Source organism: Cinclus cinclus, chromosome 3, assembly GCF_963662255.1.
Source record: "Cinclus cinclus chromosome 3, bCinCin1.1, whole genome shotgun sequence".
In the NCBI taxonomy this organism is placed as follows: domain Eukaryota; kingdom Metazoa; phylum Chordata; class Aves; order Passeriformes; family Cinclidae; genus Cinclus; species Cinclus cinclus.
This window is the reverse complement of record NC_085048.1, coordinates 65769813-65794493: the sequence shown is the minus strand read 5'-3', so window position 1 is coordinate 65794493 and position 24681 is coordinate 65769813. Positions and strand designations below refer to the sequence as shown.

The 24681-nt window shown below is 40.4% G+C and overlaps 1 protein-coding gene across 3 annotated transcripts in view; it reads right to left on the bottom strand.

The window, feature by feature from the left end:
* Positions 1-24681, bottom strand: part of LOC134041888 (SAM and SH3 domain-containing protein 1-like) — a 522564-nt gene that overhangs the window by 53134 nt on the left and 444749 nt on the right. For all 3 annotated transcript variants that reach the window (XM_062488930.1, XM_062488931.1, XM_062488932.1), the window contains 2 exons: positions 4228-4278; positions 4058-4107 (listed from right to left, as the gene is read on the bottom strand). In XM_062488930.1, coding sequence (XP_062344914.1) covers positions 4058-4107; positions 4228-4278 — 101 coding nt within the window. The remainder of the gene's footprint in view (positions 1-4057; positions 4108-4227; positions 4279-24681) is intronic.

The following is a 24681-nucleotide window of genomic DNA, read 5'->3' as shown; positions in this document are numbered from 1 at the left end:
GCTCATCAGTCTGTCATGGAGACTTGAATGCTCAAAAATGGGAACAGGCTAAAAGTTAGGTTACATTGTTTAAATGCTCTGTTTACAATTATGAGAAAACCCTGCTCGGTCCCCTATCTGAGTAAACATCCTTGGGGTGTTGCCATCTCTTCGAAATAATAGGAATTGTATATAAAGTACATCCCCCAGATGAACATGGTATGGGGTCACAGAAGTAACAGTAATTGCTAAAGAACACATTTACTGAATGTTTTCTACACGAATGCTACTTTCTCTAGCAAAAGCAGAAGTCAATATATCTGTACAGAAGCACTTCTGGCTCTGGGGAAATTTTTGTTTAAAAGGAATAATATGCTGTTTTATATATATACATACACATATATATATATATATATAAAAAATATAAGATGTTGTTGCCACTTTTACTGAAGGCATGCTGAGAAGTAGCAAAGTTACACTAGCACCACAGCTGTCAGCAAGACTGCAGTTTAAAAGATGGAAATCTTGGAAAGGGCAGAGGGAAGTGAAATTCATTATTCAAAGAAGAAAGGTACAAACACCTCATTCCATGCTCTGCATTAGTTTCTGAATATGACATAACTTAGAAACCTAGCAAGCTGTTTCCAGAAGGAACTCCTACAGTAAAGCAAAAAAAACAGAGCAGTTGTGGAGCAAAGTCTGAACAAACATTACTTTGTTTTCTGTTGTTTATGGATAGCTTTTCAGGCCACATCAGTACCCTTGCTGTTATTCACATAAATCTCAGAGGCTTTTGCCTCTGAGTGAAAAGATTTTTCTTTCTCTGTCAGAATCAATCAAACAAAAGGCATATTTGGTAGGACACATATAATGCATTGAGCAGGTTCACATACGCAGTCTTTTTTTGCAGCTTCATCTAATTAACAGGAACCGTGTTGCTAGCAACAGAGGAAGGTAGTATTGCCCCAGATGCCTTCAGGGGTGGGGGGTGATGACAATGACTCACAGTGACAAAGAATTCTGCTTCCAGGCTCATTTAATCCATTTTGCCTGCCTACAAGCCCTGTTGCTGCTCATCTGTGTTAAGAGCACATCATTCCCTAGACAGATACTCTTTGAGCAACTTGCTGGACTGAGGGCACTGGCTAATTCTGCACTGACTTTACACCAGACTGAGCAGCAGGGTTAGTAAGACTCAAGGCAAGACTGAACATACACTGCTTGTCCACACAAACAGGATTTTTTCCTACCACAGACCACCAAGGTTAATCTGTTTTCAGTGTGGCGTACAGTGGAGCCTGTTGGGCTCTCTCTTCCAGCTGAGCAGCGCAGAAAAGGAAAACCAAATCAGGTTAAAGCAAACATTGCTCTTCCCAGGTTTCCTCAAAGCTTCTTTCTGTCTGGAATGTCTAAACTCTGGCAAATTAAACAACCATCCAGATGTGTTATTTTAAAATTTTAGACTTTGGTAGCATTAAGCTGTAGTGTGTGCAGGCAGCAGTGCTGGGTGAGGGAGCTGCTGAGAGTGACCATATCCCAGCCAGACACTTGCTCTCTCCTTCTTATCTCAGTACAGATTTTTCCTTGGCACTGCCCTTATTTTCTAAAGCAATCTGCTCAGAATACTGAACCAGAAACAATTCATTTCACCCTAGGAAAACATTTGGATTTTTAATATGTAGAATTTTAACTGTTCATGGATAAGCTCTTACTTGTGGAAGAGTACTCAAAAAACCCCACTTTCTAGCTCCTGAAAGTCTGTATTTTGAGTTTTGAACAAATCTTTCCTTTTGTCCCCCAAATCTCCTGTGAATATGAGAAACGAATGTATATCTGCATCAAGTTTCATATTTGGCAAACTAGTCTTCTCACAACAAAAGAAGTTTTTTAGAAGGTTTACCACACGTTTTTCATGCAGCATGAAAAGTGACATAAAAACAATGTTCCCAAAGCAACAAGCTTCCATGTCTAGTGGCATGCCCACAAAGAAAATTAAGATTAAAGCCATATACTAAGCGCCACAAAAATCCCTGGGGCCAACACAATATCCTTCCCTGAAGAGTATAAAATTCATCATGTTAGTAGCAAGTACAGGTCTATTGGATGGGCTTGAACTGGTAATTTTCAATTTTATCAACTCTGCCTCCATGGAAGAGGCAATTTCCGTGACAGTTCAGCCTTCCAGGGTAGAGGGGTGAAGTCAACACTGATGTGGCAGGCTGTCACAAATAGGCACAGACCTGTAAAATTTCAGGTTTGAAAATTTGTACAGTATTGAGTAGACATAATTTATTATTTTCAACACCTTGTCCAATTATCATGTGTCACAGGGCCTTGCTTCTTGTTGTGCAGTTATCTGGCACAAGCTGTCCTGCACCAGTTTCATACATATGATCAGGATAATCACATGCACCCTTCTACAAATTCCCAAATGGCACTTCCATTCTTGAAAGGTCCATAACAATCATGTCCCTTTCATCTGAACTAAGATAATATAATTTCCTTTCAGTGAGGCAAATGAGCTGTTTCAGAGGAGTCACTCAGGAGATTGTTTTGCTGGTACTGTCTTCTCACTCAGTTATTTGTGGTAGAACACCTACACAGTGGCACAACTTAGGAAGCTGGCTAGAACTGGTAAGTGGAGTTTTTCCCAAGTTGTGTGCTGTCCTTCTGCAAGATCTTCATCTCATTATTACCTGAGGTGGGATTATGATATTTACCCATGGGTAAAGTGCTTTGAGGTTGAGAGGAAAGTCTTATGATTATAGGAAAACCTTGCAGACTTACTACCCAGATTACAGTTCCAATCTACTTGGCACTTCTGCTTTCATTATAATGCTGGACAGCCAGGTATCCTTCAAAGATTCTTTTCCATATATGAGTATCGGAAGCACAAGGTATTAAACCCTAAGACTTCTAGGCCTTCTCTTTTACCAGCATGTAATATTGGGGCAGTGATGGTACCCAAGGTAAAATTCACCTTATCTGTCTTAGGCTGTTTTGAAAATGAACATCTACCTCAAGCAAACTGTCTCTGCTTTACTCTCTGAGTGATGAAGCAAGACAAGGCACCTCTAAAAGACAATTTATCACATTCTGAGACCTTTAGTATGAATCAGCTTCCAGGCAAGCCCAAAGCAGTTGTTCACTACCATACAACTGACTTCTATATGGTCAGTGCTCAGGCAAGTCCCATATACAACATCCACCAAAGACTGCTCTGGGACTGACAGTCCTTCTACTGAACTAGCAAAAGAAACCTTTCTATTACTGCCCAGTGATGAATCACTTGAGGATATTCAAATGTGAGACTGTAAAACCTTACAAAAGCATGTCCCATTACAAATGGATTCCATGCGCTCCCTCTGAACTCATCCAGCTGGCACTACCCCATGGAAGTGCAGGCAATTGGACATACAGTGTCAGTTGTCTTCATGCACCACTACACGTTACCCTGAGCAGCAGGGATCCAAGATCTTGGGATCAAAGAAGGCACAGAAAACAAGCACACACACATTGCAGCAGGAGGTGACAGTAAACAGAAACCCTCTCAGTCCTCACAGAATGGTTTTCATTAAGGACGCTAAAATTAAAGCTCCTTTTAACTTAGTTTTAAATGCTTCATGCCCTTGGCACCTTCTTCAAAAGCACAGTTACAAACTCAGGAGTGTACAGGAAAAGGAACATGCTGGAAGTCTGTAACTCTGCCTTTCCCCTCACCTATCTTTTTTTTGACTGCATTTAGGTCTAGTCAAAAAAAAAGTAGTATTTAAGGCAGGCATAATTTGCAGAGAATGGGAAATCACTGATGTTCCTCAGAAACTAGTACCAATTGTCCTGGTGTATACACACAGAAGAGAGAAACAAGAACCCTTCCTTGATATAAAAACCCAAAATAAAGAAGGCTGAAAGGGAGGAAGAGAAGGAGCAGGTTCCAGAACAGGTTTCATTCAGAGTACCTGAATCTGAAATCTAGATACATCAGTACAACCTAAAATTAATTTATTCCAAAGAAAAAGAAAACGTACCAAATTCCCCACCCCCCCTCTCCTTTCTCACTTCTTGTGCCTTCACTTACTTTCTTTCAGTGTCAGGTGTTGATGCGGTGCTGCTGAGACCAAGTGACTCCTGCAAGAGAAGACATGCAGCACTGAGAGCAGATACTAGGGAAGCCTTTACCCAATTTATGCAGAATATCAAATTAAAGAACAAATAAACAAAAGTGGATATCAAAATCTAAGTGCTTACCTCAATCTGGGATCGCAGCTGTAGAGATGTGGGGCTGGCATCAGGTTTCTCCTAAAACACAACAAATACCAAGTTAATGAAATATCCGAACACCAGAAAGAAACATGAAGGGGAGAAAAAGGGAAAAGAAAGAGAGTAACAGAACCAAGAACTATTTCAGAACAGTTCATACAGGAAACATTAGCTACTCTAGAAAGAATTGCTTTCAGGATAAATTCTGAAATAATCTGGTAAAACAGTTAATTTCATACTTATCACTGGAGAATACGGAAAGTAAAACTGCCAGACAGAAGTAATTCAAAACAAAATAAAAAGAGGAGTGCTTTATTTTCACTAGATCACCACAGAATTTGTTAGATAAGTGCAATTTCCAAGAAATTACCTTCAGGAAAAATTTGGCATTAAAGGTACATTCTCCGAGGAAAAAATACTGAGAGGATGCAGATATCTTTCATCAAGAGCAGTTTCTCACACAGAAACTTGCTAACAGTATGGAGTTCAAACCACTTTTCTACAAACATCTAGGATATAACCATCTACTCCAGAACTCAGTCATCCAGGCTCCCTTTGCATTTGATGGAGAGACACAGAAACTCTTACAGAACAACTTGCCTGACGGGTTTCAGCTACCTCAAGTTAGATGAGGGAGTCCCACTTCCCTAATTGAAGACTGCAAGCCAACTGCTTAAAAGGCACCTACTATTAACATGTCTAGCTGAAATCAGTGGGAAAACTGCAGTTAGAATGGAGGAAAATAATACAGTCATCAGTTCAGAGAACTACACTTTGTTGGTTGATCTTCATGTGAAATCATGGGGTAAGTGACCTGTACCTACTTTATTCTCTGGCAGCCCTAGCCCTTGTGAAGTTATTGCAAAGGGAATACCATAACTTACTCATCACAGCTGGGTAAGCAGTGGTGTTCACGCGTCAAAAAAATTATAAAAAAAGGACATGGATTTATTTCTCAGTATTGAAGGACTACTTGTTCATGCATTCCTCAGCCTACATGTAAAACTCTTATCTCTGTGAAATTGTACTTCCTATGTCCTTTGTTTACACAAAGGGTGACAGAAACATTCTTGGGATTTAATTAAAAAAAAAAAAGAAAAAAAAAAACCAGACACAATTTTCTGGAAATGCAGCCTTTTAATACTAAACAGGAAATTTCTACTGACTGCCATGAGGTGGTGTTGGATTAACTCACTCAGGAAGTCTGCAAGATCTGGAGTAGAAAGGAGCCTGCTCTGCCATCACACAATTGAGTCAGCTAGCACCGCTGGCCAAGGCAGCCAGGGAGAGCCCAGGATGGCTCATGGTCATGTCCTTGCTCGTGTGCAAGGCTGCCACCGGGTCACTGCCCTGCTGGGGGATTTTGCCTGACCATGCATTGTCTGCCTATCTGTTTTGGCTGATTTTGTAGCACAAAAAAGGAAATGATGTCCTTGAGTGAAAGTGGACATGAAAAGGTGATCACGTCCACTTACTGAAAGATCCAACAAGGACTCCTCTAGTCAAGCAGAGGCTGGACCAAGGCCAGGGTAACTCCAGAGCTGTTCACGGATCAGATAAATGAAACTAGCTATCTGGCACCAGGCATCCCTCTCTTTGTCCATTAGTTCTGCCAAAATGGAATCTAAGTTTTGCACCAGAAAAAGACTGCAGGCACATTGCTGCAAATTTCCTCAGACACTCTCCAATCCCTGCCTAGCTCTTTGCAAGGAGGGAGAGAAAGACAAGCTCCACGATCCAAACACTTGCCATTCATGAGCACCTCATTTGTCCATACTCTGCTGCACAGATGAGAAAAGGAATATTTTATCAGTTTTATGTTACAGTTTCAGTATACCAGTCAGGAGAACCCACCACATCCCCAAGAGGCCTTTAGATCTCAAGTTCCTGATTATTTATCTGTTGTCTTAAAAAGTTGATTTGCTCCAAGTATTTTGGTTTTTTATTTTTAAAATAAAACAGTTTTTTGCAAATTACCATTTATAAGATGCTGCCTGGCCTTTCACGACAAGTCTTGTGCTTGAGCAGTTGCTTGTGAAGTTGAAGCCTGAGACAACAACTAGATGAAAAGTTCCAATTTTCAGCAAAAACTACTCAGCTGAACAGTCAGCTGCATCCCATGTAAATAAATCCTAAAACCCTGACTGTATTTACTTTCTTTTTTCTCATTTGCTGTCAAGCTCACCCTATTAGAACAGGAGCTGTTTTATAGGACCAGGATGTCTGTGGAGGGTAGAAGCAAGGACAACTTTCCTCTCCCTCCTCTAGAGCCCTACTTCACAGTGCTGGAATGCAAAACACCTGATAGTCCTGCACTGTTGTGATTAATATTCCTACCTGCCTTTCCAGCAGAATAGTATTTTGTTTCTATTGCTATTTGCACAAGAAACCAAAAGAAAATACTTGGGGAAATAGTACTCTCAACTAAACTTCTAGCTTAGATCTGTATCAGATACGCATCTGTATTCTAAGAGATCATAGAACTTTCATCAGCCCAGCAATTCTATTTATTTTGGTTAAAAAATCCATTTAACCTTATATTAAACCTCACTTTAAAATCCAGAGATTGTGTTGACTTTAATCCATCAGGATCAGGGCCCTTTTTTACCAAAGGCTAATTCTAGAAGGTTGAGCAAATGTTGTACTGTTGGCATGTTCTCTAGCACGCTATATGATCTTTAATGAAACTAACCTTTAAAAATATTTTCTGAAAAGTACATCTTTATCCTTCTGAGCCAAAACTTAAAAATGAAACCAAGGACAGCCTGGGCTTTTCAAAACAGTGGGTGCAGTAAGAGATATCCCTAGCCTGCATTTCCAGAGCTCTTTCTAGACAAAGCAGGCATCAGAGCAATAGCAGAGCTGTGCGAGCAGACTTGCTGCCCCAGGTAACTGCCCTCCATGTGTGCCCATAGAGCTTGTCTGAGATGTACCAGAAAATTCATATCACCTACATGCTACACAGTGCTCTGAAGAAACCAAATGATCGGAGAAAGTACCTGATCAAGTGCAGACTCCTTAAGCTAGGCTATTAAATCCAGTGTTTCCCAAAGATGACTGATTTACCTGCATAACTTGCATACTTTATTTCTGGACTTAAGGCACCTTAGGAAGGGCACCTATCCTGTACCCAGAAACCGTTGGTGCATGTTGAATTTGTCCAATACACTATTAGAACCAGCAACAAAGATCTGAAGATTCTGGAGAAACTGAGATGTCCATAAATAGTACCTAATTCCCAGGGAACACATTAGATAGAAAGCGAAGAGTGGCTTAGCACCAGCTTGTCTAGCTCCCCTTGAGGTCCAAGGTCAGCACTGCACAGATTCTCAAATACTGATAATAAACCCAGGGGAAAGTTTCAAAAATTAGTAGTGCTAATATAGTGTAGAGTAAGCCCACTGAATTTAAAGAAGGTATTTCTGCTGGTTTTTGCATCCTCCATTAAGTCACCTACACCTGGTCTAAAACATTCTCAGCTTGCAGAGGAATTTTGTTCTCCCACCTTTAATGCCATTTCTTAGCAGTCCTATTTCCTTCCTTTGTCCTCCTTCATCCAAAGCCAATACCAGCAAGAGGATGGGCACAGGACAAGGCCCTGAGGTCCTGGCAGAAGCTCTGATCCAGCAGCTGGAGGAAGGGATGGATGTCAGGTGTTGTGCTGTCCAGGAATCACCTGGGATCACCAATCCTTCCAGACTGGGTGCCACAGAGAGTGACTGCAGAACCACACTGGTAATCTTGGGAGCCCTGGTGCAGAAGTGCAAGTTGGGGAAATGCTTTTTACAAATCTACTACTAGTACTACGTTTTGGAAGAAAACATAGTTGCAAGCTTAACCAGCAGGATTTGTAGCTTATGCTTCAAATCTTTAGTTGTTTGCCTTAGAGATCAAGAAAGAAGCTTCTTTCACAGGTACCTTTTTTTGTCTACTTTTTACATTGAATTTATGTGATCATTTACATATATTTTCTTTTCAAATTACTGCAGGTTTTTAAATACTGTGATTTTGGTTTTATATACGACTTCCCTCATAAAAATCTTCAAAACAGTTTTGCAACAATTTATGAGCTAAGTCTGAAAAATGCAACTGGGAACAAAGTACAAAGCACAAAATCCATGGGAAGCTGAAAAACTATTTCCTAACTAGAATGACAGGTTTTGAATTCATGAGAGACTTTTCCTTCCATGACAACATCAGTTCACTTGTTCTGTATGTAATGTTAACAGATAAGAGGCATATCACAGCCTGTCTGAAGGCACTGCTGTTCTGCTCCTGCAAGAGCATCTGACAGGAAACTTGGTTATCCAGGGTATGGCTCACACATTCTAGAGGGAATGTGCATATTTTAATTACTTAAACATTAAGCCACATCTATGCTCCACACCACAACTTAGTTTAGGAAATTATATTCATTGAATTAATATCTTCTCATTAAAATTTCATGAATCTCTTCACAATTTCTGCCACAGGAGCTGTATCCATTTGAATCATAAATTTAAGCACTCCTCTGCACATCCCAAGACAGGATTAATCTCACTGCGCAGACAGAAAGTGTGAAAAGTGAGACCCAGATGAGTGCTGGGAAAATACAGTGACATAACCAGTAAAAAGGAGATGACTGAAAAATATGATGAAAAAAGATGACTGTATAAATAATTTTATGAAATTATTTCAACAGGTGTAAGTAACATACACACAGCAGAAAACTTCTGCTGAAATGAGAGAATTCTGTCAGTCTTTCCCCAAATATTTTCTCTCTTTGTTCTGAACATGCATTGCATGTTCTAGTCTAGCTTCTAAAATGATTAAACGAAGATCTATTTGAAAGACAACAGAGCACTGAAGGCTTGTAAGAGTTTGATTTACTTTGAAAGCAATAATTATGCCTGTAGTCCTCCACCACACTCTATATTTCAGCCTCTGCAGAGGTGCTGGGGAAGAAGCAGGAAAGCCCCTGTAAAGAGACATCATGGGTATGCAGGTATGTAATGGAAATTCCCTACGAGTCATTAGATATGAGCCACAGGTCAGAATAAAGAAATAAAATATACCTATTCCTGTGTTGACCACCTCAGCAAGTGTTTGCAGGAACTAACAATTCTGTGAGTTTTCAACGGTACAGATTAGTTAAAGTCCCATTTTAAGTTTCAAACCACAACCTCTGGACCATCCCCTTAGCTGTTTTAGCAAAGAAAAGTTTTTCTGCATCACTGTTCTTGCACATTAGAGCCTGAGCTGCCACATGCTAAATGATAGCATCCTGCAGCAACAGCAGCAAAACTCTGGGTAGATACTCTGGATCTAGGAAATGAGTTAAGCAGGAGGGATGGTTAAAAATTAAAAAAAAAAAAAAAGGCAATTTCAAGCAATAAATACTTCTAAGCACAAAAGTCCAACTGTCTCAATGCCTCATACAAAAGTGCAGACATAGGTAAACACTTAGCTTAACTGCTTATGAAATGCAGCTTCAGAGAGAACACACTGTTAGAGCACTCACATGTCTGCTTATAGTATTGGAGAGGGAAGAAATATCCTGCCTTTCAGCCTGATGCAAACACCAGAATCTATCGAACCTAACATATCTCAGGGCAAACACTGGACCCTCTCTCTACCCTTTGCCAACAATGGAAGCAGAAGGGTTTTTTGCACCCATTTCTAATACACTGCTTTCAACACCAAGGCTGGGAGCCACAGGGCTGAAAAACATTTCACAATGATTTTGAAAAATGCAATTCATTAGCAATTATAGAGAAACTGCAGCTTTTGTAAAGCCCTGTAACAATAAAAAGTGAGGAAGTCCTAAGACATAAATTCACTTGTAAAAAACAGAAGCAGAGTCCTGAAAAATTATGGCACAAACACAAAAAACCTCAAAAAACCTCAACAGAAATGGGCTTCAGAGAAAGGAAAGTCGATATGGGGACACAGCATTCTGCAGCAGGGAAATCAAATACCTTCTGATCAATTTTCCAAACAAGATGAAGCAAGCCCAGAACTATGGCAGTTATCTTTGTGTTAAAACCGTATTAATATAAAGTCCAATATGTGATTGAGACACAGCAGGTCTTTGATTGATGCATTTTACGCTTGTTACTCAAATGGTACAATATTAAAGTGTTCTTGTTGCTGGCAGGAGCTGCCTCTGTACTAGAGCTCTTGCTGGTATAAAAAGGATGAGTAAGATCTGTCAGCTTTGCCTAAAAATCCTTACATTTATCAGCACTGACTTTTATTGTACAGGTAAAGCCAAAAAGAACTTTTGTAAAATAATGTTGGAAAACAGCAAAAGACGCGGGTTTCTAGGGAGGACTTTAAGATAGAGAGAGTGGTTTTGGCATCAGGAAGAGCTGTAATGTTTCAGTGGAATGAAAAAAACCCTGAACAAACCACATCAAGAATGGTTCAATGTGAAGCCAGAGGACTCAGGATGTGACACAGACAAGGGAGGCATGAGGTAAAGCCCAACTGGCTACTGCCCAAATGGGGCCCCTTCTTGTTCAAGAGCTGACAATGGGCCTGGGGAAGAGCCACCACTTCCCCCAGTGAGAGCATTTTGTCCTGTGGGAAAAGCACAACAAAAGGAAGAGAGAAAATAAATGAATAAACAAACAAGTAAATAACAGTTTGCTACAGGGTACTTTGGGGTAGGAACAGTCTGGTCAGCCAAGTCCAGATTCCTTGCCCAGGTGCTGGCCCTCTGGCGAGGATGGCTAATGGCAGTGTGCTGTACCTTGGCCTCAGTTACCTCCTGAACAAATACCCACAATTAATGAGGAAAGCAGCACCTCTGTGAGCCACACGTCCCTATCACCATCACCCTGCAGCCTGCTTTCTGTAACTGTGGGGCTAGGAATTTCAAGTGGTTTTGAAGTGAAGCACTCACTTATGAGAAAACAACCACAAGGAGCTCCTTGCCATGAAAGCCATGGCTGAATATGGCAAACCTCTTTCTGAATACCAACGGTCCTGATCTGTTTTGATGTGTTCTTCAAGTTCAGGCCACCTGTTCGTAAGGGTCAGTGTGCTCTCTATTTCCCTCTAAGTAACACTTTTCAGATCTTAGCAATTCTTCATTTTCATGTACACAAAGCTGTACTATATTTCTGTTAAGATTATTGACATTTTCTCAATTTCTCTTCAGTGTTTCCAAAAATAACAAAAATGTATTTTCTTTTTGAAAAGTGGTAAGGAAAGAGAAGGGGAAGCTCAGACCAATGCCTCCAGGAAAACTTTTACAGCCATGCTATAAATCCTTTCAGACACACCACAGAAACTGAGGATAACACAGGTCCACTGTCATACTCATATTGATACTATACCTGCGTACCTACATGCCAATATCCCTGCCTCAAGTACATGGAATTGCAGGCAATCTATACTGCAAATGAATGGAAGCTTTTGTGCTGGATGGATCAATATGCTCAACGCTCAGGGATTCTTATAAAATAGATTGTTACCATAATACTCATGACTTTTTGTAAGTATACCCCCATTCACAGCATCACTGTGATAGCTAACATTTAAAAACTCTATGTTGCTTTCACTTTATGTTGTACCAAATGATAATTTACCAAGAAGATCAGAAACTATGTTGACTTTGAGTTACTTAAAAACCCTGGTAAAATTGAGGAGGAGGTAAATCAGGAGAAAGCACTGATCATTAAGAAAAACCTACAGTTTTCCACCACAGATGTATGGAGTATCAGGAATGAAGCCCCTCATTTCAGGGGCAAAAAATTGCAAATTTTGCGTTAATTTTATTCTGGGAAAGCAGTGATTTGCTTTACTGTGTTAAAAAGGAGACAGATTTTTTAAAAAAATGTAAAGGTCATGCAGTGAAAAACAAAGGATATTTCAGTTTTAAACTTGCCCACGCTTTTTGTGGGTTTTTTTGTTTGGTTGGTTTTTTTTGTTCTCTAAGTTATGACAAACTGATAAGCTCCAAGGCATTTTGTGTCAGGAACTTCCATCATAGAGTCACTGCAATGCGCAGTAGAATTAAGACAGTTCTCTCCATTTTTTTTTTTTTTTAACTTGAGACACCTCATATGGCAGAGAATCAAACCCAAGTACACATGGAAAAGATCCAGCTCTTTCTGTTAGGTTCTCTAGATGCAGAAGGCAATCCCAAAATTCAGAACTGAGCAGCACTGTGGGCAGTGGAAGAAATCTGGCACAACCCTTTCTACAACTGCTGCTCTTTGGGCTGCCTGTGGCTGCTTTCAGGTCATGCACTTCAGAGCTCCTGACTTCCTCCATGAGCCTCTAGAAAAACCTGCACCTACATCCATGTTTCCCATTTTAAAAAGTCTGTATGTATAGATGTGCATATACCTGTTCTGTGGGGTTTTTTTAAACATGAAATTGAACATTTCAGAGCACGACCAAAGCCCTTATTTAATTCAATAAAACTGATTTAAGACCTTCTCACACCCAGCACAGAATTTCTGAAAGTTTTAGTGTTATTGTTCAGGAAATTGATTTAACTTTGAACTTTTTAGAGAAGTGAAAGAATCCAGTAAAAAAAAAAAAAACCAAAAAAAACCAAAAAAAAAAAAAAAAAAAAAAACCAAACAAAACAAAACCACCAAACCCCAAACAACACAAACCCCCCCTAAAACCACAGAAAAAAAAAAAAAAACCAAACCAAACCCACCAGGAAAAAGAGGCAACAGAACCACATAACAGAGAGCTGCGCTGAGTCAGGACCTGAGTCATGTTATCCCTGGCAAGCAGTCTTATCACGAGGCTCTGTCCACCAACACATTTACTGGTTTTCTCATCTTTCCATGAAGAAATTCAAACAGCCTATTGTTGCATCTTTTTTTTGTGCAAAAATAAGTACATCAAAACTACAGACATTTGGGCAAAACAGATTGCTGCTTTCCAGCTGACAGAAACACTGTATCTCTATTTTCCTCTTTCAGAGGTTAAAAACATCAACAGCTGCTAGATCAGAAAAGCAGGCATCCTGAACTCAGGTCTTTATTGGCAGTAGCCTTGCAAGCCTTGCAGCCCAAGCTCTCAAGACATCTATTCCTTGTGGCTGAGGCTGGGTAGGCCCTTTCTGCTGATTTGCACTATCACTTTAATTTTAAAAATTCAGTTCAGTTCTCCCTTAGTGATTTCTATGTTCATTATTTCATGAGAGGACCATAGTTGAAAAGATGTAACAACATGATATACACTGCATATTTCAGGACTTATAAACATGGGGGGCTGGTGGGGTCTGACCATTTCAGCCACTTTGACAGTAGAAACAGCAGGAATGTAACTGAGAAAAGGTTTTGAAAAAAAAAATTTCTATCAGAAAAACTCGTGTCAGCATATTGGGAACTAACTCTGATGACATTTCTTTATTACAATAAACTCACTTTGAAGAAACAGTTTATTTCAGGATCTTTTTCACGAAAGCACTTGAAGCAGGAAAGAAACTGGTCATACTGGGAGAAGTTTTATAATAGATACACATTTTTAAAATATGAGGTTTACAACCATTTTAAAAAGCAGAATAAATGTTTAACTTGAAATCAAACTGGTTCTGTTTAGTTAGTTGATACGTGAAACTGAACAACTGAAAATTAAGACTGATGATATGAATCCATTCCCTGGAGCTGGGCACTGCATTTCTTGCTCTCAACCTACATAAACGGACTCCAGGAATGTGAGTGGGTGAGGGGAGAGAGACAAAGGTTGATAGTTGGATGCTAACTTCAAAGTCTCCCACAAAGTGAGAGAAGAAATTAATTTATTGAAAAAAAGAACTGAAAACAAATTAATCATATTAATGCAAAAAAAGGACTAGACCACAAATTGCTAGTCTGTACTTACTCATTCTTCCTGTTATAAAAACTACCTTTGATAAAAGAACTTTTAAATTAGCTGTTCTCTCTTTACCTTTGAAATTGAAGCCTGTATTTGATGGATTCTATGGGCCAGAACCTTACTAAATCCTCATTACTGGTCATCACATGATCATTATTACAAAACTAAATTTCAAATCAACTCTGATGCTCTAAGTCACCATGGAAGATTGCTCCCATCAGAGGGAAAATTACTATTGAATGCCATTAGACTATCTGGCACAATTCGGTTATTTACACAGAAGATTTGCAATATACCTGTTTGAGAATATTAATAAGTAACTACTGCCTTCTACACATCCATGATAAAAATATTTATATACACAACTATTGATAAAAATATTCTCCATTTTCCATTTACATTTAAAGTAAGACTGGGACAGAAATTCATATGCCATAGATGAAGCAGTTCACAGGAGCAGCCCCAACCAGAGGTGCAGCAAATAGGGAGCCTTGCTCTATGGGATTACTGCTGCATGCTTTGCTTTGAAGGGCAATGGTGCCACAGTGATATCTGACAGGTCCAACACTAATCAGCACAACTGCTGGAAAGGGGTTAAATTAAAGGCTTCAATCATGCCATTAACAGCTCCTGCTGCTGGGCCAGGCTCCAGCCCAGCTGTAGAGCTCCCGCCAGTTTCTGCAAAGCTCAGCTGTTGTGCTGAAAATGCACAAGTGGGCTACTGCCACATGACCCACAATTGGGGTAGAATGCGGGGTTTGCCCTGACACACAGGCCAAAGAGATTCTTAAATCCAAAGGGTTTAATCAGAATTCTGAGGATCCATCAAGCAGCTGTAAAATGCTCCTTTCTTTGTTCAAAGCAGGAGGAGCAGAGATTCTCCCCAGAAGAGGACAGCGGAGGCCAGAGCCCTCCCCCCGGGGCCACAGCAGCCTCCTGGTAAGATCAGCTTGTGCAGCCCGACTGCTGCTCCCTCCAGCCCAGGGGCATCGCCCCACTTTCAGGATAGCACAGGCTGGTGATGCAGAGTTTTGCTTTGCCTCCTTGGGTTGTTACGCAACATGTGGCTATCCCATCACAGACTGAGAGTCCAAACAAAAGGCCAATTGCTGAATGATGAACAAACTTGGTATCAAGAATGTAGAGAAAAAACCCAACACGTGCTGCTTACAGACAAAGCATTTGAACCTCAGCAAGCATTCATCCTTCAGTCACTACAGATAACTCAGGCCACAGGAATCTGCAAAGAAAGCTGTCACCACTGTTCCAAGCACATAATCTGCAATTGTTATCTACAACTACTCATTGGAGAATTAAGAGTACTGCAGCAAAGCCTCACAAATTATTCTCTTGTGTAATGATTTCTCCTTGCTTATTCCTGAAGTTGCTCCTGAAGCAACTACAACAGACTTCTTCCCATGTTCCACTTGAAATTTCAGCCTTTTTCTCCCCCACACTTTGGGTCACACTTGACTTTAAGAGGGATGCACACACTAGCCTTGCAGAAACAAATGAAGCACAAGAGCAGGGCAGTCTGAGAGCCACCCATATTTTTTCAATGACGCAGTATGTACAAGTAGCACATGCACTTCATTCCAGGAAAGCCTGTACAGCTTTGCACTCCCTCATGCACCTTCTTTTTCCCCTATCCAGTAATGGCCATGCTTTACTATTAAAGGAATGCTGCAATCACAGGTAATAAAATTATGGCATTAAAAGGGCCACCATGCTTTGAATTCTTGTAACTTGTCTTTCAAACACACATGAAGAGGCCTCAGCAATGCATAACTGCTTTTGTTCAGAGGTCCATTCAAAACCCTGACCTTTTGCTATTAGCACTAAACAGTGAACTTATGCAGGCAATCTAGCAGCACAAGAGTTGGCCAGAAACTACAGCAATGTCCTGATGAAGTGGTCAAAGTTAGGACATTAAGGGAGTAATGCCTCACCTGTACTGCTTCTGATTCTCTTCACCATCCCACTGGAGGGAAGTGAGTAAGTGGCTGTGTGGGGCCTTATGGCCAGCTCAGGTGAGCCTCAACAGTCCTTCTTGGTGCCCAACATGGGTCTTGCAGGGCTCAAGATAACAACAACAGGCTTGACTGGAATGTGCTAGATTGAATTTATAGCTGTAATTGCTGATTAGCCATTAATTGGCAGGTGCTTGTCAGGAGCCTTGCTTGCCTGCCTGTACATTAGTGTCTAGTGCTCATTAGTGGCTGTTTTTTGTTCTCAGTGCTGCTGTGCTGCTTTATCACCTCATGGTGCTGTGCCTGGGAACATTGCGATAACAGCAGTGGTGATGTGCTGGGGCTGGCAGGTGGCCAGGGACTTGCTGTGTGTCTGTGCTGCTGGCCTGGGCGGGCTGGGACTGCGGTGTGAGCTCCAGTCAAAGGGACCTGACCCGTGGGTGAGTCCATGTGGGAGCAGGTAGATCTGGAAGCAGCTGTGGCTCTGTCAGTGCAGCGGCAGGAATACCTCTGCAGGGATGGAGCCCAGGGAGAAGCGTGTGCTGCAGAAGGTAGATACTGACACATCAGTGCCTGTGGATAAGTCCATGCTGGAGCACCTGAAAGTGTGTGGCTGTGGATAACCCCACATCAGAGTAGGAATTCCCCTGGAAGCACTGCAGCCATGGGTAAGGCTATGATGGAGCAGATTTATTCCTGAAAGGGCTGTGGCTGTAGGTAAGGCCACACTGGAGCAGGTGCACCTCAAAGCAACTGTGACTCTGGATAGGCCTAAGCTGCAGCAGCTACACCCCCAAAGGGACCGTGGCTCAGAGATAAAGGCTCCACTTGGAGCAGGCATAGTCCTATAGGACTGCGTCTGTGGATAAATCCTAGCCAGGCTAAGAGCAAGAGAAGGAATGCTCAATGTTATGGTCTGGCTCAAAGGGACAAGGGGCAGAGATTGCAATGGATATAGGTTTAAATCACTGTAACACATTATCTGGGTTGCATGTCACAGGAATGGCTAGAGCAGGAACTACACAAAGCATTGGAGGACAAGTCTTACAAAAAAGCAGTTCCAAGGGCAGCAGCAAATGGATTTGAACTGGCTTTGGTGCCCAATAGTTCCACACACCACATCACCTCTTCTGTCTTGAATAAACTCAGTGGACATTTATGGACATTTTACAGGCATAGTCCATAGGCTAGGGGAAATAATATCTGTGTATTGTATCAAGGGATGAGAAGGGGGGTGGCAAATAATGAGGATGTGCTGGATAGCGTGGCACCTGGGAATGATGTAAATGGTAATGAATGAAGAGTGGACAATGTACTGGGATAGAGTTAATTTTCCTCACAGTGATTAGTAATCTGTTTTGGATTTGTGCTGGAGACAAGTGTTGATAATGCAGGGACGTCTTTGGTATTGCTGAGCTGTGCTTACACAGAGTCAAGGCCTTTTGTGCCTCCCACCAGCAAACAGACTGGGAGTGCACAAGAAATTGGAAGGGGACACAGCTGGGACAGCTAACCTCAACTGATCCAAGGGATATACCATACCATATGGCATCATGCTCAACATACACAGCTGGGGGAAGAAGGAGGAAGAGTATGGCAACACTAGGAGTCTTCCATTTGCTTTCCCAAGTCACTGTTACACATGATGGAACCCTGCTTTCCTGGCTGAACGCCTGCCAGACCATGGGAAGGAGTGAAAGAATTCCTTGTTTGGCTTTGCTTGTGCGAACAGCTAATGCTTTACCTATTAAATGGTCTTTATCTCAACCATGAATCTTTTCACTTTTATTCCTCTGACTGGCTCCCCCATCTCACCAGGGCAGGGGAGTGAGTGAGTGGCTGTGCTGGGCTTAGCTGCCAGCTGGGGTTAAGCCACAACACATTGAAGGGCAGCTAGAGCAAGCAAGCTCCACATTAAGCCCAGCTAATTTAAAGTCAATATAAAGGCCATCTGTTACTGTCGTGCTGCAGAAACCTGGGGCTTCATCATGACTCCCTACTTCATGTAACTAAGTCTTCCCAATAATATTCTAAGTAAGTGTGTACAATGAACAGAAAAACGGACAACAAACAACCCACCAAAAACCAGAAAAAAAAATTAAATATTATGGGCAATGACATAACAAAGCACAAGACTAGAAGTGACAAAAAAATGTTGACTGCTGGGAAATTTATAGTAAGAGAAAGACCAAAGCAGACTGTAAACTCTAAGTCTCAAGGCAAGAAGTGTTGAGCAAGACTTCATCCTGGAGATGGATAAAATACCTGGAAATAAAATATGATCAGCAAAACCATAACAAACCCCAACCAGTTGCACAAAACCAACAAAGAGAAAGGCAGTATCGAAGGTACAAAAGAAAAAAAAAATAAACAACTAAATGAGACCCACAAGTCCAGAAACCTTGGTGCCTCTCAACATTGCAGTGCTGCTGTGAGCAACAATTCTCAATTTCAACCTAAACCAAATGGCAGTCAAAGCTTTAGACTGGGGAAAAGCTACTGAAGTCAAACCACTTCAGTTAATAATTTACTGCTAAGCACTTTCAGTTCTGCTTTGTCACTGCTGCAATCCCAGGGAGCAAGCGCATTGAGCTGCCTGCCTGCAACAACCCAAGGGTTTGCTTTGGGAAGGGAGCGTGCTCACTCTTGTCTCCTTTCCCTCCAGCAAATGTAAATTACCAATGCAAAGTTCCGCGAACAAATCACCAAACACCCTGTCTTTGCAAATATCTTTGTGTAAGCAGTATGACTCAGTTTGCTGGTAGGCACTCCAGCTAAATTAATTTACCATGTTATGGAAAACCTGAGCGACTAATACGAACACCTGCAGGAGTTTCTAAATGCCTGGGGTTTTGCAGCCAAGACTTGCTTGTTTGGGCAGGTGCTGCCACTGTTATTGGAGCGTCCATGGTACAAATTCCTTTGCTCAACTGTCTTCAGCAGAAAAAGCAGTCCAAATTTGCTCAGAAACAAATCTGCTCTAATCAGGACAGCAACAAAATGTCTTGACCAAAAGCCGATTTTTTTCCTTTCTTTCTCACATCCTCTTCGTACCCTCTTAGGGCTTTTTTCCAGGTTATGGCCTTAACAAGATTTAGTTACACCATCTTGAAGCTCTATTAGTGCATAAACCATTTCTTTTGAAGTTTTTATTGTTTCAGGTCCAGTTCTAACAGAAACTTCTCCTCAACATTACTGTCTCTTATTCAAGGTTATGTGCAGTCTGTGAATAAGCGTATGCCAGTGGATACAGAATGAGTTGTCAATTACACAAGGTTTTGTTGAAAAACAAGTGAAATAAAATTAGTACATTAGTAAATGTAGCTGAAACTACAGAACAATATCCCATATGTTACACTAGACTTTCACATACACCATCAGGTTCCTCTGGTCTAATAGGAATTAGATTAAGTGTATTGCAACGTGCTCAGCATGCTACTCACTTCTATACAGAAACTATGAGTTTATGCACTTCCACTGACTTTCAAAGCAGAAAGACACACACTGGCATCAATTTTTTATTTCTTCTCTCATCTGCTCTTCATTTCACTTACTCTGTGATAATTCTTACATATATATTTTTTAATATAATATTTCAGAGAAATTGAGGGGTTAGGACAACAAAGTATTTAAGCACATGCCTAGCAACAGTACTAGTGTGTTTAAACCTTGGCATATTTTTGCATGCTTTACTGCATTAAGTCCTGATCACACAGGACAGTACTAGCAGTATGACAAGTTAGTAGATAATACAGGATACCTTCATTTATCATTGCATAGCACTGCAAGTTCCTGTAGAAACTGCAGCTTTTATTTCAGTGCATAAACTGCAGTTTCTATACAACTACCCAAGCCTTGAGAGCAAAGACATATCTTTTTAAATTTGGAAAAAGAGTAAATCACTTGCTGTCCCTAGCACATCCAGAGGCCACTCTTTATCAGTGCATCACATCACAAAAGAAAAGAAGTGAAGAGGGTGGAAACTGGTCTGTACTAAGAAAGAGTGGGGACTTCAGCAATGATAGGGAGATTACCTGAAGCTTGTTTCATAATTTAACATTACTGATAAATTCATGGAAATCCTAACACCCATGTATACCCCTTATGCATTGAAATTCCACAAGGGTTCCTATGACTGCAAAAGTGGATTTAACAGAATTCCTTAGATGTCAAAAATCTACTGATTCTCTGCACTTCTGAAAACAAACGCAAAATCTTAATGAGATTGTAATGTCAAAATCTGATTAATATCTAATTTGAAGCATTACTTCTTTCTTGTGTTTCCCTGTCCTTGAAAAGTACTCAATTCTAGCTCCTTGAAAATAATCCATGGTAAAAGGATATACTGCAACAGAGCCTGTTTTTGTATGACCTATAGCTTACTATGACTTTTGAAATGCTAAAACTTAAGCTTAAATAAGGTGGTAGAATTGATTAACCATGATCTTCATCTTTAAACTTCTTAAACAGTCACTAATTTGCCTCCCAGCTCTCAGCTTGAATCAGACAGCATTAATTACATAAACTCAATTATTAGCCTTTTATATTAACACTTTTGTTTCCTAACTCCATCCTACAGATCTAATTAAACACCAACTCTTTACAGCATGCTTCTCACTGAATGGATTCTCACAACTCTTCTCCCCTGCCCTTGACAAGGCCTTGAAATGCCTGCAAGGATTCAAAATGCTGCTGCTGTTGTTTAGGTACTAAAATGTGAGGTTATCTCAGTAGATCATGCTCGCTCCAGTCCCTTTGCTGCCTATGCAAGATATCTGCTGTAAAAAGTGTTCTTCATGGTCTCTGCCTGTTTACCACTAAATTAATCTGTTTTCTTTGCACATCCTTGGCTTCTCTAGCAGTGGCGAACACTTGTCTTTTACACCATTCCTTTCTATCACTTCAAGTCTCAGTGTTAGAGGACAAAAAGACATTTTGAAGTTTACTGCAAAAAAAAAATGTATTAGATAATCAGAACAAAAAAAAAATGAATTAACTGTTTGCTTTACTATCTCAAAAATCAGCTTCTTTGTAGCTCTAAATATGGTTGCAATAATTATTTTCAACAAAATTAAAATTATGAAATTTTTGGCTAGCACTCCACGTAAAATACGATGCATTACAGAAAGACCACTTCAGTTTTAGGGGCTAGAATGCAAGGCTAATTTGCACCCATTTCTCTTTCCAACTATTCCTCCCATCTCTCCAATTCCAGGTATACTACAAAGCGATAAATTTTGATGTCTTCCACACTATGAAAAGGGAACGTAAAAGTCTTCAGAGAGGAAAAGATTTTCCTCCAGAGTCTTCTGCATATTTTGCACTTTGCATTGCCTCAAGTGAGATACTTGCCTTTTAGAGCTGTCTTACTATTCACTGTCCTTGTCTCTCTAGGACCTGCTCCCAAGGTTTTTTTTTTCCCACAGCTACATACGTAAGAGACATGACTTATGTGGTGACCATAAAGCACACAATGCACTGCTGTTCCCAGGAAGAGAAAAATTAATCCCAAACCTACTCAGTCTTAAGACTATACCTCCCACCAGGACAGCCACTGGGTTCACATCTGTCATACTGTTTTGAACTCTCTCATTGGTACTGCTGAGGAGCAGATCAGTACCTGAGCAGTAAAAACTGGGAAAAGTATGGTGTGATGGCCGTAAGAGAACAAGGCACAAAGCCCAAACACGCAGGAGATTGCTTCAGAAGATGGTGTCCCTTGAGAGGAAACAGCTGGAGACAAAATCAGCAGCAGTGCAATGCTGATGCGTCCAAATTAGACTTGACATTACTCCGACTTCTGTGGTCTTCCAATGGACAGCAAGGCTTTTCCTACTTCTTGAATGAACTACCGCGGCACAATGCTGAGTGACTCAGAGTTCGTCCAGCAAACCCGTAAAGAAAAAGAGTCCTCTCTGCTATTTTCATGTGCTCTGGCTTGAAAGAGTCTGAACAAGGCCCTCCAGGATTTAGGAGCCTGAATGACCCAGACTATGACATCACAGAAAGTAAAATGCAGCTCTTACTTGTACCAGTTCTGCCTTGAATTACCAGAAACATTTGTAAACATGACCAAAGAAAAGCATGCAAATTATCTGTTAAAAGATAAAAAGGAGTCCTCTTGGGCTATGAACCCAGGTGAAAAACCCAAACCCATCATAAACACAGCACAGAAACTACAGTGTTTTAACCTCTCACTTTCTGCGAATGGCACTACCAAAACAGCAACAAGGACATCTAGATAATAAAAATATTCAGCTCCTCTTCTAGTTCTGCTACTGGCTTTCTGTATTATTTCAGGAATTCACTTAAATTCTTTGTGTCTCAATATATGTGCCTGAAAATAAGAACTCTTACCTACTGTATTTCACAGGTTTGTCAAAGCTGCGGACGCACCTCAGAAAAGACATATGGAGGTGTAACTAACTGGAAGCACAGCATACATCACCTTTCCTTGGTGTTCTGCATTTGCAGGAGAGGAGAGGACTCTACTGCAGCAACCACCTCCTTGCCAAAACCAGCCCTGAAATCCACTGGTGAGATGATCGCTGAGAAAGTAACCACAAAACACTCTGTGACTGTCTCCCACTCAGTACCACACAAACCTCTCTCCATAATCTTAGAGGGATGCGCACCCGGTGCTTCTGCCTGAGTATTTTCATTAGACAGACTAGATTTTAATTAGACCTGGTCACTAAAGGCAGGGCTAGCTATCTCTAGTGGTCTGAGAAAGCAGAAAAAGACAACACAGACAGAAAGGAGCTATTTTGCAACTAGTCTTTATGAAAGCAAAGTTGGCAAAAGCCCCAGCAAACAGATAAAGTCGTGTTGAGTAGGTTAAATAGTTCACCCTGCCTTGTGTAATTGCATGGCTACTCTCAGGTCCTTGATTTTTATAGTAAATAAGCATTTTGAAAAAATAAATGGGGGAAACAAAAGAGGACAACTGTTTTTTTTAATAACATTCCAAGTCCCTGAAAACTACTTTTTCTCAATTTTCCCTGCTTAATTAAAAGAGTGTTTGCCAAATTGAGATAATATCTCTGTTACAATTTTTAATCTATGCAGCAATTAATGGCTTACTCTTTCTCAGCTCTGTCTGTGATTCTGGACACGCACTCAGGAGCAACCCTGTAGACTTCATGGACTGTGACTGTACTTCAAACACACAAAAACCTCAACTGAATTATCTAACCTAATTTTCATCCTCAATCTTCCTGTGTTTTGAAAAAAAAGTTAGTAATTGTGCTCTGAAAGCAGACTTTGAGCAGAATGTGTCAGCAGTTAGCACTGTGCCCCTAATTAAACCAATATATTTATGGTCTCCATAAATTCCCTCTGAAGCTACGATGTAATGCTTCTATATGGCAATTTCCTGGTATACATAAATGTTTTCAAATTATCAGCACTGCCTTACTGACTGCTTAAGATAAGGCCTCATCTAGCAATGCAAAGGAGACTTAGGCTCTGTCATGCACTAATGAGAAATGGGAACTATTCACAGAGAGCTTTGTTCTCCTCCAGAAAAATCTCTCCTGACTGCATAAAAATGTTACCTTTTGTATATTAATTAAAGGAACAGCATCATGAATATATGTTTATTTTCCTTCTTCTGACTTAGCATCTCTTAAACAGCATGTCCTTAATTTTTGTGGCAACTCCTTCAAATGCTAATTTAGGTTCCTTTGGTTAAGTGCTGCTTTCTACACTTGAGAGTGCAGAAAGCACATATAAATAAATGAATGAATGAATGAATGTCCTGAAACTTTCATCAAGTTCAGAGAATGAAAATTGCTACAATTCAACATTTGCAAGCTTAATTTATTTTCTTGCAATTTTGAGAAAATTTGTCTTGGCAAATGAAAATCCAGGAGTGGTCCACAAGAAAATGGGGAAACCAAAAGCAGCAGAACATCCTGCATGCCAAACACCAGGAACATCCACTTGCTGTGTTATTTCTCAGTGTCACTAGAGAGACATCAATTGTTAGTACTCAAATCCAGTCAATTCCACTGTTTCATCACAGGCTTGTTCCATCCCCAGTCAAGAAGATTGTCTTTGTCAGTAAACACTACATCAAAGCCAAATACTTCCAACAAATTACTTAACATCTGAATACCTCTCTTAAACTATCTGTAAAATGGATAGTTTAGCATTCAATGCACAGATTCAAATCATATGGAATAATCTATCTGCCACCACAGCAACACCACAGTACCAAGACAAAACTCCTATAAAGTCTGTCCTCTTCAGACCAATCATAAACCACTACCTTAAAATGTATTTTCAGAAAAAGATGTCTTGATGATGAAGGACAGAAGGTATGTTACATGACATGTCCTTACACTTCTAAAATGATTTTTACAGACAAATCAAATGAGCACAGCAGAAAACTGCCTTCCTGCATGGTTTTAAAATTTTGATGGACAACAGTATTTTCCAGAGGAAAGGAAGGGGAGGCATTGGGGGGGAAATATGAAAGTAATTTCAGCAGGAGTTTGTGAATAGGGTATTCTTTCATATTAATGAAAACCAGATCATAAAATAGTCTGTGAACTAAGAAATTGGCAGACAATATATTAAAAATTCTATTATATATACAAAACCACACATAATAGAAATTTTTATCTATTTATGTATAAAA